The sequence below is a fragment of the Phaethon aethereus genome, assembly GCF_964289735.1.
Source record: "Phaethon aethereus genome assembly, chromosome: 4".
NCBI lineage: Eukaryota > Metazoa > Chordata > Aves > Phaethontiformes > Phaethontidae > Phaethon > Phaethon aethereus.
The window spans coordinates 56,397,795-56,417,188 of record NC_138578.1 but is presented as its reverse complement, the minus strand read 5'-3'; the positions used below and the strand labels follow the sequence as shown (position 1 = coordinate 56,417,188).

The 19,394-nt window shown below is 40.3% G+C and overlaps 1 protein-coding gene across 1 annotated transcript in view; it reads left to right on the top strand.

Annotated features, from left to right (window-relative positions):
- Positions 1-19,394, top strand: part of GABRB1 (gamma-aminobutyric acid type A receptor subunit beta1) — a gene marked incomplete at its 3' end in the record, with an annotated part of 138,904 nt that overhangs the window by 59,431 nt on the left and 60,079 nt on the right. Inside the window, exon 4 of the mRNA XM_081998852.1 lies at positions 18,196-18,416. Within this exon, the coding sequence (XP_081854978.1) occupies positions 18,196-18,416 (221 nt within the window). The remainder of the gene's footprint in view (positions 1-18,195; positions 18,417-19,394) is intronic.

Here is a 19,394-nt window from a genome sequence, read left to right as displayed (position 1 = left end):
GCAGTTCTTGGGGACCTCTGAGCCTTCTTTTCCTGTCAATTAAGCATAAAGACAACCCTCTACATTCATTTATTGACCTGAAGAACAGAATGGTCCAGATTCGTTAGACATTTCCCATCCAGATTAACTCCTGTCCCCGAGCCGCAGCCGTAAGAGGTATCTGCCAGCAGAAAAGCATTATTTGTTCAGATTCTCCCATTAGGCTTGGCCCTGAGCAGAGCCCCCAGTACTGCTCCAACAGCACTCGGGCACTTACGTTCCTCTAAGCAGCTTCCATGTCAGTGAGAACACTGGGCACTTGAAGTCGGGCACAAGATTAAGTGAATTGCCAATCCTGGCAGCACCAGTACAGAAATCTGATTTCCAGCCCTGCAGAGGTTTAGCACATTAAAACAACTGAAGATCAAGCAGGCCTGCGTGCCGATTTCAGTTCCATAAGAAATTTAAGCCCACACTTAACTTTGCGCATACAAGCCATCACGGCTGAAGTCAATTTGCACACTTGATGTTAAGCAATAGCTGGGCGTCTCAACAAATGTTGAGCAATTCTGGTCTTGGGTTGCTAATTTGTCTTATTGGATGGATATCTGCTTACTGTAGAGAACTGTGGTAGGTCAGTCTTTCCGTCATCTGTAAGCAATTGGATTAAAATTGGTTACTGATTGGTTTGAGAGACCTCAAGATAGGAAATACCAACCACCTGGGCCATAAAGTCATCTGCTGTAGGTTTCAGAAACTCTGGTGCTTCACAATGTTCATAGATCTCATAATGCCCAAAAATGGCCCGTGGTGATATCTTGGTAATATTTGCAGCTGGGAAGGAACCAAATTTTAATCTTTTTTTTTTTGGCTGTCAGTGTTGACACAGACTGCTAACCAGGTGGTGATTAAACCTTAGATATCTGACTTTAAAAACCCAACACTGCTTCGAGCTATGTTTTAAACTAGTGTGTATTCTTTCACTTCTTATGTAAGTAATCCACTTATGATAGCAGACCACTGTCTTGCAAGCAAAGCGTTGCAATGGAATTATCTAAAACTGTCAATGTCTGGTTTAACACTTGCAAACACGATCCCAAATGTCTGGGGGTGTCTCAAATATATATATATTGCTACAAGCGGTAAGACTTAAATCTTGGACTCATTGCTAGAACTGGGTGCTGTAACCATAGTGATTTCCTTTCAGTTGCTAGACTTTGACTTGCCATGAAATGGAGAGGGATAAGGTTTTGGGAGAGATTTAAACAGTTCATCCAATATTGAACTGACACCTACTGCTGAACTTACATTGATGCTGCAGAAGATAAGTGTATTCATTACAAGGAATCTTTGCATACAGAATTTGAAGAAGGAATATAGTTAAAAACTGACTAAAAACAGGATTCAAGAACTGGAATTGTTCCTGTAGATACAAAAAAGGGAGAAATAAAAGCATTGTTCCCACACAGAACACTTATCTTCCACCCAACAGATTCACCATCACAGAAAACTTTTCCCAGACATCAGGCTGGTGATATAAGAGAGCTTATATGACAAAAAGCAAGTGCTGGGCAGGGACTAAGCTTTCTTAGCTGCCCCCTGAGATAAGACATAAGTCAAAAGAGTATTATCCATGCCACAAAACACTGACAGTTACCGTTACAGCAGGCGACATACAATATTTTACTAAGCCTACTGAATTTCATTTTGCTACAGCCAAGCCCAAGCTGTTCTCCCATCCTGCCCCCCATACATTCCCAATGAGATTACATTTGCTGAATTAACTATATCCATGTTTCTTGCAGAAGCTACAGAGCTTTCTCTCACCTGCAGCTATTTCACCGCTTGATACACAGACATTTGTTTGCCTGTTTTATAACGTCTGTAATCCAGGAGAGACCCTAGAGTTGACATTCATCTGGCTGCCTTAGAACAACAGGGCTGTCATGCTGCCTAAGACTTGAGGTCCATTTAGAGTCCTGCCTCCAGTGATGGCCAATGTCAAATACTACATAAAAAAATACAAGAATCCTCCAGCACACAGAAGTGGAATAATCTCCCCACAGCATTATTTTCATTCTGACCCACAACAGGGAAATGCTAATTTATATTCCTCCCAAGATTTATTTACAACACATTTTCTTAAGCCTATTTTAACCAAGTGCAAATTAGGTATCAGATTCACTTCTGTCATTAAAAAGAGCAAACTGAAAAGTGCACCAGGAAAGTAATCAATTTCGCTCATCTTAAATTATGAGAAATTATTGGAGAAAATCTCTCCCTTAGAACACTGCTGAGTGCTGGAGTGAGACCTGCTTCTGGTCTTGTGCTCTAGGGTTCAGAGTGGGTGGGAAAGGAGGCAGGACTGTCCGTTTCTGATGATCTGCTAACACAAATCGCTAGAGCAAGCTGTTCAAGTCCCAATAACCATCTGATTTTCTGTCCTGCTCTGAAGAAAATGGGCTATTGCATCTGGCAAGTTTGCTGTAGGATGTGTCAGAAAGCCAGTCTGGTGAAAGGAATGAACTACTAGGGTGAGAGTTCGCAAAGAGAAGCAGAGCTGTCCCTAGTTGTTTCCTAAACACCATTCTCCACTCCATTCATTAGCTTTATGATTATTACCTGTGAAGAGTCAATATCCAGGGAACAGATGCTCATATTATCCTGAGATACCTAGAGATGTTGTAATCAGCTGAAAGCAAGCAGGAAGATAAATTACTTGTTGGTTTGGTAAATTTATTACTATAACAGATACAAAAGCCATTCCTGCTATAAATAAATGAAAAACTAAACATCCACTCAGATACAACAGATACATCTGGAAAGTCCTGTGGCTAGACAGAATGCATTCAGTGTCTGTGGGTACAAACCCACTAATTCTGTAACTATTTAATTAAGCTTTATCTGATTGGGTAAGTCAAATAACAGGCAATATATGGAAAAGGTTCATTCCACTGAAGCCATACTTGACTACATTTACGCCATATAATCATGAACCTTAACTGAAGCCGTTTGCCATATTGCATCAAAGCTTTTGTTGCTGCATGGCATGGTTCTACATCCTACTTTGTGCTGGAGCATCACCTACCTGATCACATGTAAGGGTCTTATCTCTGATTAGAAGTCACCAGGCAGAGCCATTTTAGCATACTGAAGGATAGTGAGACTCGCTACCATTACAACAAAGAAGAAACCTCCCCATCATCTCCATCATTGCTCACGTCATGAGCAACAGCATGACTTAGTCACTTCTGCCATACACCAAAACTGCCAAACAGCTGGTCTCCTGTCCCGGTTCAGTTTCTTCCTATCATGCTCTCCTTGCCACAGACCATCTTTGTAGGTGGCAGGAGAAGAGGTACATCTGCCCCGTATTTTACTCCTCTGCAAGGAGTGCTGCTTCACTGGCATTGGTTTCCATTCATGTCCACAAACATCTCATTTATCAGCATTATCTTCAGAAAAGCCAAGATTTCTGGGCCTCTACACTTCATATGCCTCTGACACCAGCACCTTTGATTGGCTCTGTAATAAGTTAAGCCAGCCCTACAAAAAGCCATAGTTGGGAAAACATTACATTTCACTTTAAGCAATAGTGGCACAGATGTAGGCTTCACGTAGTTTGGCCAGCTGCATGTAGAACTTTTCTGACTAAATACAAGTGGATTTTAGTGGAAAATTAGTCTTTTTACTCAGTGGAGGCATTAATGAAAAGAAGCAGAAAAGCAGCCGTATTTGTAGGAGGAGGAATAAATACATAGGCACAATTTGAAAGGCTTGTTTCACTCCTGAAAACACACTGAATTTCCATTCCTCTATGGGATGGAAATTGTCTAATTTGCAAAGCAGTGAAAACTTAGCAGTAACAAGCAGCTGTTTTCTTGTTTTTAAATGGAAAAATCATGAGGACTTTTAGTTGACATGGTTAAGGCACTGCAATGACTCCAGAAATTAAAACCCCAGAAGTAAACATTGCCTGGCCAACAACCCATGCATTTAGGATCCATCAGCCCTCAGATAGCCTTGGCCTGTATCATGTCAAGCACAATAAATCGAGGACACACCAGAACTATGCCTTCTGTGTCAGTGATCATCACATATAAGTCTCCGTGAGATGTTTTAACTTCACCCTTCATACTGTGACACAGCTGTCCCTAAAAAGCACTAAGGAAAGTGAAGCTGAGTACAAGAGCACTGCTACACGTACTTCTGCTGACATTTCAGGATGGAGCAAGAAAATGAATATTTCGTAAGGGGGAGTGTGCAGAGGGGAGAGCAAAACAAAAAACCCAAACCAACACCATACTTCTCCCAGCAGTCTCACCCTCTCACAGGTCACCATGCAGGACAAGCTTTATAACAGTGCCCAATATTCAGTAATAGGCTCTAGAAAGCAAGGAAAAACTAAAGGGTCAGTCTGGCTTTCCTTGCTTTGGCAAATGGTTTGGATGCTAATTTTTCCCTACTAATAAATAACAGCAAAGGCAAGATAATATGGAAACAGCCAACTGGTTGCTGAGCTCCTGTGGTATTTTAATGCTGTGAAAACACTATGAAACCTAGACAGCCAAAGATAGCAGGTAGGCCACCAGATGTCAACCCACAGACCTTGGGTGCCACAGTCATTTGATTAGTGACGGTGCAGCCCTGGCATCTGTCACTGACCTGAAGGTGTAGAACAGCTTTACCCAGCTAATAAACCTGGCTTCTGCTGTAGCCCCATGCATGGCACCACACCGCAAACTTGTTCTAGTTCCTCCTGGCCTCCTTCAGCTAGCAAATATGAAAAATGCCATGGTGTTTGCCTTCAGCTGAGAACAGTGGTAGGTGTGCTTTATGATCTTTCACAAGCGCCTGAGGTTTTTTTCCTTCGTTTTTGACGCTGTAAAGCCCACTCCAGAACCGTAGTTTCACAGCTGCTCTGAGCTGCCCTGCCTTCCGCCTTCGCTCCTACCTGTCCTTTCCTGCCCCAGCATTAGTGCTTGGGTAGCCATGGTGGGGACAGGATCAGAGAATTTACCTACATAAAAAAATGCCACACCAGAATACTGATGACAAGGTTCGTTTCTGAACGGGATTGATTCCCTCCGCTTCCTAACTAGCTATTCAAAAGTGTGCTGGCCCACAAGAAGGGATGGGAACGGTGGTTGTCTTGGGCCTCAGGGGAGGTGAAACCCCTCTGAAACTTGGGTCTCAGAGAGGTTTTAATGTCATAAGCATTAAAGAAAACTGATTTTTGGTTTTGCTTTATTTATAATGAAATTTGCAAGAACACACTTCCCCAAATTTTCAGTGTATTGGCACAATCCCAGCTTTCTGCACTAAGCTACTCATCTCTCCAAATAATTACTATTCCTATGTTCTCCCCAGTTACTTATTCTGCGGGAAAGACGGCACTTCCATGTCCCAGTCAGTACTCAGGAGTATTATCCATATGCCTTCAAACTGGCTGATGGGTTATTATTTGCTCTTGCTTGTTTTCCTTTCTCCTAAAACACCTACACATACTATCAAATGTTTTGAAATGTGGGTTCGGATTCCCATGAAACTGGCAATGGTACTGGATTTGTAGGGTTTTAATCAGATTAATCATATTAGATTGGCCAACTCAATTAGTTATCCAATTGGTTATGCTATTAGCAAGATAAAAATAAAACAAGGTCCTTTATTATCCACAGTGGATTCTGCTCTGTGGATTTAGTGTCAAATGATACACGCATCTAAAGGTAAACTAATTCCCTGCAAAAGCAATAAGCAAGTTTTCCACAGAAAATTTACATCAGTGTTGTAAACTCATCAACTATGATGTTAGATTATCATGTAAGCAGCTTAATATTTAATTTATGCAGCTCATGAGAAATCACACAGGGAAGCTTTTTCTCAAGCTGTCTTTTGTAGAAACATCCCAGATGCAAAGCAAGTATTAACAGCACGCTTTGTTTGTAGTGACCATAAGATGAGAGAGTTCAGGATCTGGAGGACAGCTGGGAAAGGTGAGCAACAGAGTTAGGACGCTGGGCTTTAGGACAGTAGGATTTGGCTTGTTTGGGTAATTGCTAAGTAAAAATCCCCAGCAAGCAGTCATCAGGCAGAAAGCATGGAGGCTGATTTTTAAAAGAAAACTTATTAAGAACCAGGAACAATCCACCTTATCATGTAGGAAGACCAAGAATTTCAGTAGAAGGCCTGGCTGAGACAAGATTTTCTCAAACTAAAACACAGAAGGGAACGTACAAGAGATGGAAGCAAGGCAACAAAACTGGCAAGAAAACCAACAACGAAGAATTATTTGTTGTTGAACAAGCTGGAAAGGTGAGAAGAGGAAGTTGCCCTCTGCGTGCGAGAGCAGCTGGAATACATGGAGCTCTGCCTTGAGATAGGTCAGGAATTGGCCAAGAGTTTATGGATCAAGATCAGCAGGCAGACCAACGTGGGTGCTGTTGTAGCGGGTAGCTACTATAGACCTCCTGACCAGGAAGATGATGTAGATGAGGCCTTCTTCCAACAACTGGAAGAAGTCTCATGTTCACAGGTCCTGGTTCTAACGGGAGAGTTTAATGACCCCAATATCTGGCAGAAGGATGATATAGCAGGGCTCAGGTAATCTTGGAGAATTCTTGAACACATTGATGACAACTTCCTGGCACAGCTGAGAAGTTCACAAGAAAAGGTGCTCTGTTAGACCTCAGTTACAAAAGGGAAGAACTTGTCTGAGATGTAAAAGCAAGAGGCAGCCTTAGCTGCAGTGACTGGGAGATAGTAGAGTTCAGGATCCTGAGAGGAAGGAAAAGGGCAAAAAGCAGGACCACAGCCCTGGGTTTCAGGAGAACAGCTAAGGCTGCCTGTGACTTTCACGTCTCAGACGAGTTCTTCCTTGGTCTCAAGAAGTCCCTTCTAACCTAAATGATTCTTTGATTCTGTGAAGCATAAAAGTATTGCTTCAAAACCCAGCTGGACCTGAAAGTAGAAAGAGACAGGGTAACAAAAAAAGCTTTTGTAGGTACGTTAATTGCAAAAAGAAGGTGAGAGACAAGGTGGGTCAAAAGGGGCTTAGGAGTTGACTGATACAATTTCCAGACTGCTACCTACCTCTCTGAAAAACTTGTGTGATCAGGGATGTCTCTGATGACAGGAAAAATGACAAGTATTATATCCATCTCAGACAGACAAGAAATAGGCCCCAGGGAGCTATAAGCCTCACCTCAATCCCTGGAAAACTCATAGAGCACATCCTCCTGGGATCTATTTCAAAGCATATGGGGGACAAAGTGGTAATTAAGATAATCAACACAGATCTACCAGAGGCAAGTCATACTTGATCAAGCTGACTGCCATTTATAATATAGAGGCTGTCTACATGGGTGAGGAGAGAGCAATGGATGTAATATAACTTGATTTTAGTCAGGCTTTTGACATCATCTCCCACAGTATTCATGTTTGGAAGCTGAGGAATGATGTGCTGGACAAATGGGCTGTTAGATGGGTTGAACATTAGCTAGCTGAACTGCCAGGGCTCAAAAGGTAGTGATTGATGGCTTGAGGTCAAGCTGGCAGCAAGCAAAACAGGCAAGACTGGAGCCAGCACTGTTCAACATCTTCATAAATGGCACAGAGTGCATCACATCAAGAAAGAAAGACTTTTTAATCAGAAAGGCAGTGCAACACTAGAAGAGGCTGTGGAATTCCCACCCTTGAGGGTCTTCAAGGTTTGCTAGAGAAAGCAGTGTCTGACTCAAGACCGAGTTGGTGACAGTCCTGCTTCAAATGGGAGATTGGACTAAAAACTCTCAGATGACCTTCCAACCAGCATGTCAGTAGTTTTATCATGCTATGACAGTGTCACTAATACCTTTAGTGTTATCAACTCCAAGTGCAAAATACCTTCACTTCAAATGACATTATAAAGCAGAAACATCATGATGCTTCTCTATCCCAAGTTCCCAGATGCAGCACAAAATGTTACCATTCTTCATTTAGAAGTATCAGGCAGACAGTCTAACCTTATGATTTATGGGTTAGAATTCTGTAAAGCAACCAGGATGCCAACAACATATGGGAAAAATCTCTCCAGCCACACAAGAGTCTTCATTGTCATCACCTTTTTTATACAATGCGATTCAAGTATAAGCGTCATGAACAATGAAATAGTCTCAAGCAGTTTAAAACAACAACAACAAAACACACCCAACAAAAAAGACAAACTGAAACATACATGCAAAACAAAAAAAAAAGAAAAAATACCATGAAACCCATTAAGGTATGTACAGGTCTAAAGATCTGGCAGCTAGATGATTACTATTTCTATTCCAGGTAGAGCCACTGACTCGCTGCATGTCACTTTGACCTCCATCTGCTTCTCTCGAAACAAAAGCAAATTGATAAAATAGAATGACAACCGAGAACCAGGCAGGAAGAAACAAACAGCTTTCAATCACCAGACCCACAGAAATAGCAATAACTCCTAACTAATCTGCACAGAAACAAATTGGTAAAACATATATTACTCTATATATATGTGTGTGTGTGTTAAGGCATTAAAAAAAAATAAAAAAGAGTAGCTGTTGTTATAAAGGTAGCATAACCTCATATATATATATATAAAACTTCCCTCCTACATTGTTCAACATCTTCTGGAGCCAAGAAGCCTCTCCACGGTTTGCTGTCTTCGTTACTGATTTTTAACTCATAAGCTTTGCTTAACATAAGCCCCTGTACAACAGAGAATTAAGGGTTGTGGGGCTTTTTCTTTTACTGTATGTGCTCAGTTACCTGTGACTCCAATTCAATTTTGACATTGCTGACATTCTTGTGCTTGTGTTCTCTTCAACTTTCTGTCCAGTGCTTATAAGAATTCTGGTAGTGTTATCACTTACACAACAGTGTTTAAGACAAAATTCAGTAAAACTCTCCCATCTGCTCCTAAGCTAGCAAGCAGTTCAGCTTCGCCTGCAGCACTGTGCACCAACACCATGAGGAATTCTTCTGAGCTCTTAGCACTGCACCATCCTCCTTGGACATTCAGTGCCCTTCACAATGGTCTGCTAGTTCACCCCTGCTGAGCTAACCAGAAATTACAAAGGTTTGTAATTTCAAAAATAAATAAAAACAAAATTAAAAAAAAGTGCTTCAGAAACAACTATTGTTAGGAAAAAAAAGCTGCTTTACAATTATCTTGCTTCTAGGTAGCAAGGGGAGTGTAGTTTCATTAATTCTCCACTTTTCCACAATGTTTTGCCTTTACCAGAACTTTATAGTGCTGTATCCTCCCATCATATATTTTTCTTAGTTTGCTTTACTCTTCACATCACATTCTATGTTGTAGATCCTCACAGCTGATCTATGCCCATCTCATTAGGATTCTGTCCTCCAATGAGTAGTGAGCCATCTCCACATAGTCCACACAAGAACCTGGGAAGTACAGTTTCCTCCCAAATGCCCAGACCCGCTTCTGTGTATTGGTGCTTTCAGTCCAAGCTAGCTGAAACGTTTTGGAACTTAAAGTTGAAACTTCTTTTCCTTGGAGTGCTTGCTCCACCTGCTTTGCAGAGAGGATGAAGACAGCACTACTTGGCCACAGTGTCACAGTCCTCAAATGTCACCCCACCATCCCCTTTCATACCTGCCTATGAAAAGCAAGGTTTTGCACAACACACAAGGAGGAGACTCTTCGAACATCCTTGACTTCAGCACAAAGCAGCATGTAATACCTAGAACACCTTTGCACCGTAGTTGCTAATACCTGCACTTGAACACTAGTTGGAGTCTTTAGATACAAACAAGCATAGACCACCTGGACAACTTTGGTTTTGTTGGGTTTTTTGGTAAAAACTTGTTTTCAGCTGCCTCATAGAGAGAAGTGTCCAAGAAAAAACACGTTTGTCTCTTACTGCTGTCTACAGTTGCTCTTAAAAGATGTATCTAGACATGGATTAGCATATGTTGGTCTGTGGGCTACTTGCCAGCAAGAAGCTTTTCTGTTCCTTTATTTTCCTTTCAATTGCTCTTTATTCAACCCCAGGTGCTCTCACTGGAGCCAAAATATAAAGGACACTTATTTGCTGCCCATAAAAAAAAAAATATATATATGCACACATTGAATACAGTTACTCTATATGCTGGTACACTTGTATTTGTTTACTCCAGCATTCATTACAATGCCATCTTACTTAAGCACATATATCTCCTGTGCCATATTTTTCCTGTTCTCCACCCCTCCCCTCAAGCATCTTTATGGCAGTATTACCCTCTCGAAAAGATCGAAAAGATCACCAGCTTCAAAAGCAAAATAGGATAGTATAGGAATAGATGTCATTACTTGTTTCCTACCGATACTAAAAGCAGTTCATTTGTCTTTCAGGGAATACAAATCATACCATGAACATGTTCTGATTCTGATGTCAGCAATTAGCATCGCCACTTAAGACAGATGTAGTATTAATCTGCACTGTGAACAATGTTATATTGGTGTATCTCATTGCTACCCCAGTGTCATGGTTTAGCCCCAGCCGGCAACTCAGCACCACGCAGCCGCTTGCTCACTCCCCCCTCCCTCAATGGGACGGGGGAGAGAATTGGGAAAAAACTCGTGGGTTGAGATAAAAACAGTTTAATAGGACAGCAAGAGAGAAGGAAACAGCAATGATAACAACAATAATAATACCGACAAAGGAATGTACCAGAACAAGTGATGCCAAATACAGCAATTGGTCACCACCCAGTGATCAATAGCCCATCCCTGAGCAGTGATTCCCGCCCCCCGGCCAACTCCAGTTTATGTACTGGGCATGACGTTATATGGTAGGGAACATCTCTTTGGCCAGCCTGGGTCAGCTGTCCCGGCTGTGTCCCCTCCCAGCTCCCCGTGCACCCCCAGCCTGCTCGCTGGCAGCCCAGCACAAGAAGCTGGACTGTCCTTGACTGCTCAGCAACAACCCAAAACATCAGCACATTATCAACAGTTTCTCATCCCAAATCCAAAACATAGCCTCACACTAGCTTCTGTGAAGAAAACCAGCTCTATCCTGGCTGAAACCAGGACACCCAGACAGCAGGTTATATGGCTGGAAGTTTGAAGCGCAGCTGGGAATACTATAGTGGTTTTCAAGGTTTCTTAAAGGAGTTTCCAGCATGCAAGGAGCATAACAACAATATATCTATAAGACTGCCTTACCTGCTACCTTACTTTCCTGCTAAGTTTAGCCAAGTCCACTCCTAATCAAAGCAGCCTATATTAGTATTTGGTTACATCACCTCTATTGTTCCTGTACAAAGAAGCAGCGGCACGTTCAGACCTCCCAGGTCAGCAAAGCTCAAATAAGAGGAAAAAAAGCAGAGGACAAAGCAATGGGGTATTGATGCAAAGTACAGAAGTCCTTACTCTTCTTCTACCCCAAGAGGCAAAGTGGAACACGCAAGATAAAATTGGTGCCAATGAAACACAACTATTGTAACAACCCATTTAAATGCCAGCAGAAGTATTTATTACTGCTTCTAAGTATTATTACTAAAACACTGAATAAAATGCAACAAAATACATAGTCTGCTGTTGTACCTGAGAAACTTTTTGCCTTTTGGTTTGCTTTTTCAGTAACGGTTGAAGACATTGGATGTCATTCTAATCCCATTACAGTTAAGGGGACTTCTGCCTTGACTGCAAAGGGTAATATTGGATCCCAATACAGTAATGATGAACGCCTTCATTTCCAACATGCTACTCTTATAATGAGTCTAACCTTGTTCCTGGCTGCGCTTTGAGCAATAAAGGGTGCCATCATTACAGCTATGCGGACTCCTGCCAGATCTCTGCTTCTTTCTGTAAGACACAACTGTGATGCCGTGTACTTAATTGAATTGTGAAGTTATAAATGCCAAAAAGGTTTACAAAACATTTCTCTGGAGCGTTGCCATTGCATTTGAAAAAACAAAAATGCTAGACCCTTCACTAGTAACTAGAGCTACCAACTGCATCAAACAAAACACAACTTTTTCTCCCACAAAAAATCTCACGTCTACAAGTGATTTGGAATTTTCTGACAGAAAACATGATTTCTGCGAAACTGAAACACGCTGTGGGAAAATTCTGATCCTGTTAAAAAACAAAACAGCTTCTCACAGGAAAATAGAAGTCTTTTATTCTATTGTCCTGGAGTGAAATGGAGCTTCCTATCTTGTTTCCCCTGACAGAAGTGTAATTCACAAAAACCACAGCCTCCTCTGAACCAGGCCAGTGCACTGAATAATTCAAGTACATGCTCATTCCCCACTCCTCCCATTGCTTTGGGCAGAAGAGGGGAACTGGATAATGTATGCTGCATCAGTCTTCACTGAAAACAAAACCATAAAGGAACACTGAACTATGTGCTTAGGAAGGAAGGCAGGCAAATAAAATTGATCTACTAGTGTGCAAATCCCTAACTCCCTGCCTCCCTTGCTTGGCTGGACTTCAGGTTTAATAGAGAGATGTAGCTGCCCTGACATTTTTAGAGAAGAGCATGATTAGAACCAGTACTTAATTCCACCATAATTTGGGTTAAAATGTTTTCCCCCAATTTCTGTGCACTATCTTGAATTGAGCACCAAGTATATATGTGAAATTATACAGGATATAAAAAAAAAAACCCAAAAATAAACAAGCAAGCAAAACACACACCAAAACCAACCACCCCACACCCAGAAAAACAGATCACAATTTGCATTCCCTTACCTTAAAATAGCTTTTACAGGTGAGTGTATAGAACTTCCCTAGGAATTCCAAGGTAGGACAGCATTTGTTTAGCAACAGCTAGCTAACAGCTGCTTCTGATGCGTTAGCCTGCATGTAACATATGAATGAATATGCTTTTTCCAGTTGGCAAATTCAGCACTTACCATTGTCTCAAAACTCTGCTCTTCCCATTCTTGTTAGTATCAGATAAACACAGAAAAATATCTTCCCCAACTAATAAGAGCTTGCAATCACAGCAGCATTTACATATATTACCATTCTACATTTATGGCCTTATTGCAGTCAATATTAGTATTCTGATCATCACTGCATATTTAAATTGCAATTTCAGTCATGTTTGTCTTGATTAAGTTACACTATATTTGAATTGCATTGCATCTCACTTTCTGTGATGCCACCATTTATTTAGTTATTGGATGATTCCCAAGGATATCATTTAAATTTAAGATTATTTGGGTGTACAGTCCGCATCCCACAACTACCAATATACACTGTTATCTATTACAAGTATGACATTGACATGTTTCATATATTTATTTTGCTGCACAGTGCCTTCATGTACAAACTCATCTAGAGATCCAACATTTGATATTGAATTGGCCTAGAACAGCTAAATATTCACAAAACATTCTTCCATTTACTAACTTTTGTAAAGAACTGCATCCATATTTTTAATTTTAAGCTGGAAAGAATTTTGGAGTGTGGTTTGATATTTGGTTATTACATAAATATATGCTAAGATGTTCTTCAATATGTGAAACAATAACAGAACTTAGATTGAGGCCACCTTGGAAAGAGGAAAAACACAAAAGGTCTTTTAGATCACAAAGTTGAACATTGCAAATTAAGAGGTTCCCTATTTTCCCCTTAAAACATGTCTGTCTGGAATTTCTGAAAGATTAAACAACTGCCAGTACAGCAGACATGTAAACTGGTCTTTTATTCCACTGGAGTACAAAATTCAAGTGATAAGCATGGTGATGTACCATTTCTGTGTCTCCCAGAAGGTTAGATTATAATATAACAATGCATTCCACATTATATTCTGCCATGCTGAACTGGTAAACCACACAGTGGAAATTACCGGCAAGACCAAATTATCTAGCTATTTTAGTGCATCTCTACTAGTTTCAGAGAGATACAGAGGTTTATCAGGAAAGAGAAAATTCATTATTTCACTTACATCATCTCTACATATTGCACAAACAAGATAAGAGAACAAAAAAATAGAAATAAAAAGGAAAATTAGTATTGTATGGGAACTCTCCAGCCTATTACTTACTGAAACTATAAATTTTCCTTCTAACTTTAAGTACAATATGCCTCAGTGATCCATTACAGAATCATTGTTGGAAAAGACCTTTAAGATCACCAAGTCCAACCATCAACCCAACACCACCGTGCCCACTAAACCATGTCCTGAAGTGCCACGTCTAATTGTTTTTTGAACACTTCCAGTGATGGTGACTCCACCCCCTCCCTGGGCAGCCTGTTCCAATGCTTGACCACTTTCTTGAAGAAATTTTTCCTAATACCTAATCTAAACTTCCCCTGGCACAACCTGAGGCCATTTCCTCTCATCCTATCACTAGTTACCTGGGAGAAGAGACCAACACCCACCTCACCACAACAACCCCCTGTGAGGTAGTTGTAGAAACTGATAAGGTCTCCCCTCAGCCCCCTTCATTTTCTTCACAACAAGAAATTTATATTACCCAAGTGAACTGTGAAGCTTGGTGCCAATACTTATTTATGATGCTGCTTAAATTCAGATTAAGAAATAATTTGCTACTTAGAGTAAAACAGATTAGTTTCTCTTGCTCACATTTTCATAGGATCTCGCTTACCTCGGACTAGAATGTAAGTAAGTATTTGTCTTGGCAACCTAATGAACCTTGTTAAAACACCGATACACAGACTGGCTTATATGTTATAGTACATATCTGTACGTGCTCTCTTACACATTTCCAGTTTGGTACAAAGAAGTTGGCACAATTATTGAGAAAGGAAGAAACCCATTTCATTCTAACAAATCATAATTCATCGCATTAAAAAAGTCAATACACATCAAAAAGACTTTATCATTGGTGCTCAGACATTTACCACTAGGAAGGTTGACTATGCCCTGGAAAGCAGGGAAGCACTTCTGAAAGCATAGCTCAGTTAAATCTACTGAAAAATCATGATTTTTCAGCAGCATTACAGCTTTTTCCTTTTCTTTTAGGAAGTACAGTTAGGCAAAAAATATTCATTGTGTTTCTAAAAACAGTGATTTTTTTTTTTTAAATTTAAAAGAACAGTTATCTGCAGAAACAGTTTCTCTATTTTAGTTTTACATTGGGCCCTGCATTTTTAACTCATGATTAGAAATTCTTAAATACAAATGTTAAACATAGCCTGATTTATCTTCATATCCAGACTGATGCTTGAGATCTTGGGAAGCTGTCATAAAAAACTAAAAAAAAAAAATTCTGTAGCAATTACCATTATAGATATGAAAGATTCAGAAGTTACTCATACACTCTAGAGCTTGAAACAACAAAAACCCCAGCAAAATGTAATGACTACTTGCCTTCTACCCTGTAAATTTTCACTTCATTCACACCACTAAAATATTAAAAAAAAAATACAGAAACATCTAAGATGTGTCTAGCCATATGGTTTGCCAGCATTTCATTCTTCACTGGTGAAATATGAGAAAGGCTGTATTCCATTGCAAGAATAAGAAAATTTCTAACTATATAACTTGGATTATTATAGCTCAGATATCATTTGCTTTTTATTAAAGGTTATTTTAACTATGCTTTTTAAAATAAGAACTTAAAGCAAGAGGGACTCTTACAGTCATGACATATGACTCTTCATTTTTCACATTAAAATACTGAATAGGTAACACCCCCACGTTTTAGGGAACGCAAAAAAACCAGATAATTACAGAATCACAGAATCACTAAGGTTGGAAAGGACCTTCAAGATCATCAAGTCCAACCATTAATCCAGCACCACCATGTCCCCTAAACCATGTCCTGAAGTGCCACATCCACACGTTTTTTAAACACTTCCAGAGATGGCAATTCCACCACCTCCCTGGGCAGCCTGTTCCATTCTTTCTGAGTTAAGAAACACTGATATTCCTTTAGGATGAAACTCAGATTCTTTCTGCCCATTAACACTTGTTGCCTTGCCATGTACTTCTATATAGTAGCACAATTGCACTTTCTGTACCATAGTGTTACCAACGGCAGTATTCTATATATAGCCCAGCGGGATGAAATTAAATTTGTAAAGCAGACTATGATACTAAAAATAGCAATTCCTTTTCTTCTAGTAGCTATAGCCAAAAAGACAGATTCCCCCCCCCCCCAACTGATCACATCCCTTAAGATCTCTTGTAGCTCATCTTGGCTATTTTTCTCTCTTGGTTGCGTTTTGAGAACCATCACATAGGCCCTACTCCCAATTGTTAGCTTTTTCCAGGATGGCATGACAGTTCTACAAAAGCAGCTTTAAGACCTGGTGAAAATATAAAGGAAAGCAGGAAGTAAAAAAGGTAGCTCTATATAATTGGAATTTCTGTTCCATCTGTGCTGCAGACTGCATAGGCTCTGCTGAATCAGACAGAAGATGTAGAGGATACCAAGTGAAGCACTGAGAATTTAATTTGTATCAGCCATTTACGAAAGCTTTTCTACCAAAATTTGCTTGAAATAGGACAGGCTAGAAAACAGACATAACATATGAAAACTGCACCAGAATAGTAATTTATTAAAAAAATTTTCTCATCCAACTCACATCCAGTCTGTGTGTCTGTATATGCATAAGAGGAAGAAAGGGCAGGATTTAACTTCTTTAAGTGTCTTCTAATGCAGTTCTGTTCAAATTGTACGTTCCAAAACTTGCCTCCTTAGGGTTCATGCTTCTCCGTACCACTATTTAAATTATAAATCACATATTCAGCAGAGCACAGCATACGTCCCACTGCATTACTTTGGAGTCCCAGGCTTGACAAGCATGGTCTGAAAACCAAAAGAAGCTGTCCTGATCTCCTCCTAGTCACCTGGGCTAGGAAAAAAACTTATGCCTTTGGCACATCAGGTCTTGGCTGTACCGTGGGTAACCATCATCTTGCAGGGCTGGAAAAGGGCATATCTACAAAATCCTTGCAAACTGGTGCTCACAATGGAAGCAACTGTCTTATTGTATACGACCAGTGATCATCAAGTCATGGTATTTCCTCCATACAAAACAACTACTACTTGCCCAGGGCAAGCAAAAAGAGTATTTTCATTAACTTCTTTTACTGATGATGAGTCTATAGCTCTGCTAGATGCAACGTTTCAGGCAGAAAGTCTTTTTGAAAGGTAACAGCTCTGCTTTGATTTCTTGGCAACAGTACAGTCTTAAGAAGCCACCGGATGAAGAGAGCAAATCATATCGGACAGCTTTTATTCCTCCATTTCTTCAAAAATTACAGTCCAGGCTAGAATTTGTGAGGATGACAGAGGTAAGGCTTTCCCTCACATAAAAGGAAATCTTGCCCCTAACCATATACATAATTTTGCTGCGCTTCTACTGTTAAGACATCTGACAAAATGACCTACTACTTGAAAAGGGGGCTGGGGGAGGAGATGAGGAAGAGAAAACTAATAGTCCGCATACTGCTGTTCCAGTCATCTTTTACGAACTCCATCAGCTACAAAGTACCTGGGCTTTTCCACTTTAAAAAACTGACTACCTTTAAAACCCACCAAATTCCCAGAAAGGCAGACGCAAGAGGGTAAATCAGACCAGAAGCCTTTTAGAACAATTTCTTTTCAGACTAAGTTAGAGCTGAAGGACTGCATAAATGCACCTAAGCCACAACGTGATAGTCAAGAGAAGATGTTCATTTTCTATGCAGTAATATTTGATTGCCAAGGACAGAAAGCACCACATTCCCCAGGCTGAGGTGAGATGTGCCCAGGTCATTACATCTGGCAACTTCAGCAGGTGCCAAATGGGAAGTTGTTCATTATACGTTCTGAGGTCATATTTGGTCTTTCTCAGGAGGTCTACTGGGCTTTCTGGGTCTTGAGGGGGAATCTTTCAGGACAAAGACAGGGAGTATCAAAAGAGTGTCCTCAGTGGTACGCAATGCTATTTGGCTGGGGTCAGCTAGACCCTGCTCTTTTCACATTAAAGAAAACTTTTCAAAAACATGCAAGGGTGATTCATAGGCTGGAGACGCAAATATACCATGTATTCCCTTTGTCTCAGGAGGTTTTGAAAGCCGGTGGCTGGGGGTGGTCACTACCATTGGTGAGCAGCGTGAAGTTCGACATAAACACGAACAGGTCAAGACTTACGATCATGATTAATGACAGCAACATCTCAACAATCCTTAAACTGCCTGTTGCTACTGATATTTGGTTACTGAAAGTTATCCAAAAATAAATTTCTGTTAAGTTAATCAGTATGCAAAACACAAAAAGCCCTTCTTATTTCTTTCCTAGGACTACACTCTGACCATGTACTTCCAGCAGTCCTGGAGGGATAAAAGGCTCTCTTATTCTGGAATACCTTTGAACCTAACGCTGGACAACAGAGTGGCTGACCAGCTCTGGGTGCCGGACACATATTTCCAAAATGACAAGAAGTCATTTGTCCATGGGGTGACAGTGAAAAACCGAATGATTCGACTCCATCCAGATGGGACAGTCCTTTACGGCCTACGGTACGTTGGGTTTTTTAATTGGATATACGGCTGTCCAGACAGAGTGCAAGTCACGATTGGTAAGTGCAGGTAGCACCAATGCTGCTCTCCTCTCCTTTCTTCTGGTTTCTCAGTGCATCTTTACGAGTCAGCAAATGCTCCATCTGGACCACCATAATACATCCAAGAATTTTCCTCAGGGCATCAAAACTACCTTTAACAGCTACAGCCATAGCTAACAAAGCCTAATGCCTCTGTTTCTTTCAGCTCTTCTGAGCATGTTAACACTACTGAGTTCTTTGATTACCAGATGAGAAGCATAATAATCATAGCTTAAACAAATACTTCCTTCCTTCTGAAATGTCTCCAGCAGTTCTTTATAACAATGTAAAATGTAAAATTGGGAGTCATCCAAAGAAAAGTGACCAACATTTGGGAGGGAATAAAAAGAGGACATTTGAAAATTTACATGAGTTAAGGATTATCTATAACTCTGAGTGCAGGTTTTCTTTAATCTGCCTTGATTTATCACTGCCTCTTCACACCACAACTGCTTTTTCATACAGTGCAACCCATGTTCACCCCTGTAGATAAAAATATGTTCTAAAATCTGAACAGGCACAATTTAATGATAAGGTACACAAATGTAAAATGAAACCAAGTTATTTGTTATGTTAAGGTTACTGGAGAGCCTGAGTAGTCTTTGCATTATTTTTCCAGTTAAGGTACCTTTTCTTGGCAAAAAACACATCACCTGCTTGAAACAACCTTTGATCACTGTTATCATTCAACAGTGAAAATAATGTCCAGAGAATATAACCCTGAAAGCATACTTCAGTTAATCAGAAAAAAAAATATCATAAAGCATAAAGCCTAGTTGAAGCACCTCAAAATGATACCTAAGATAGGATTGAAAAAAAAAAAAAAACGCAAACTGCCACAGCAATTCAAAATGAAAGTAATATTTGGGGAAAAATAACTTAGAGCTTACTGAAAATA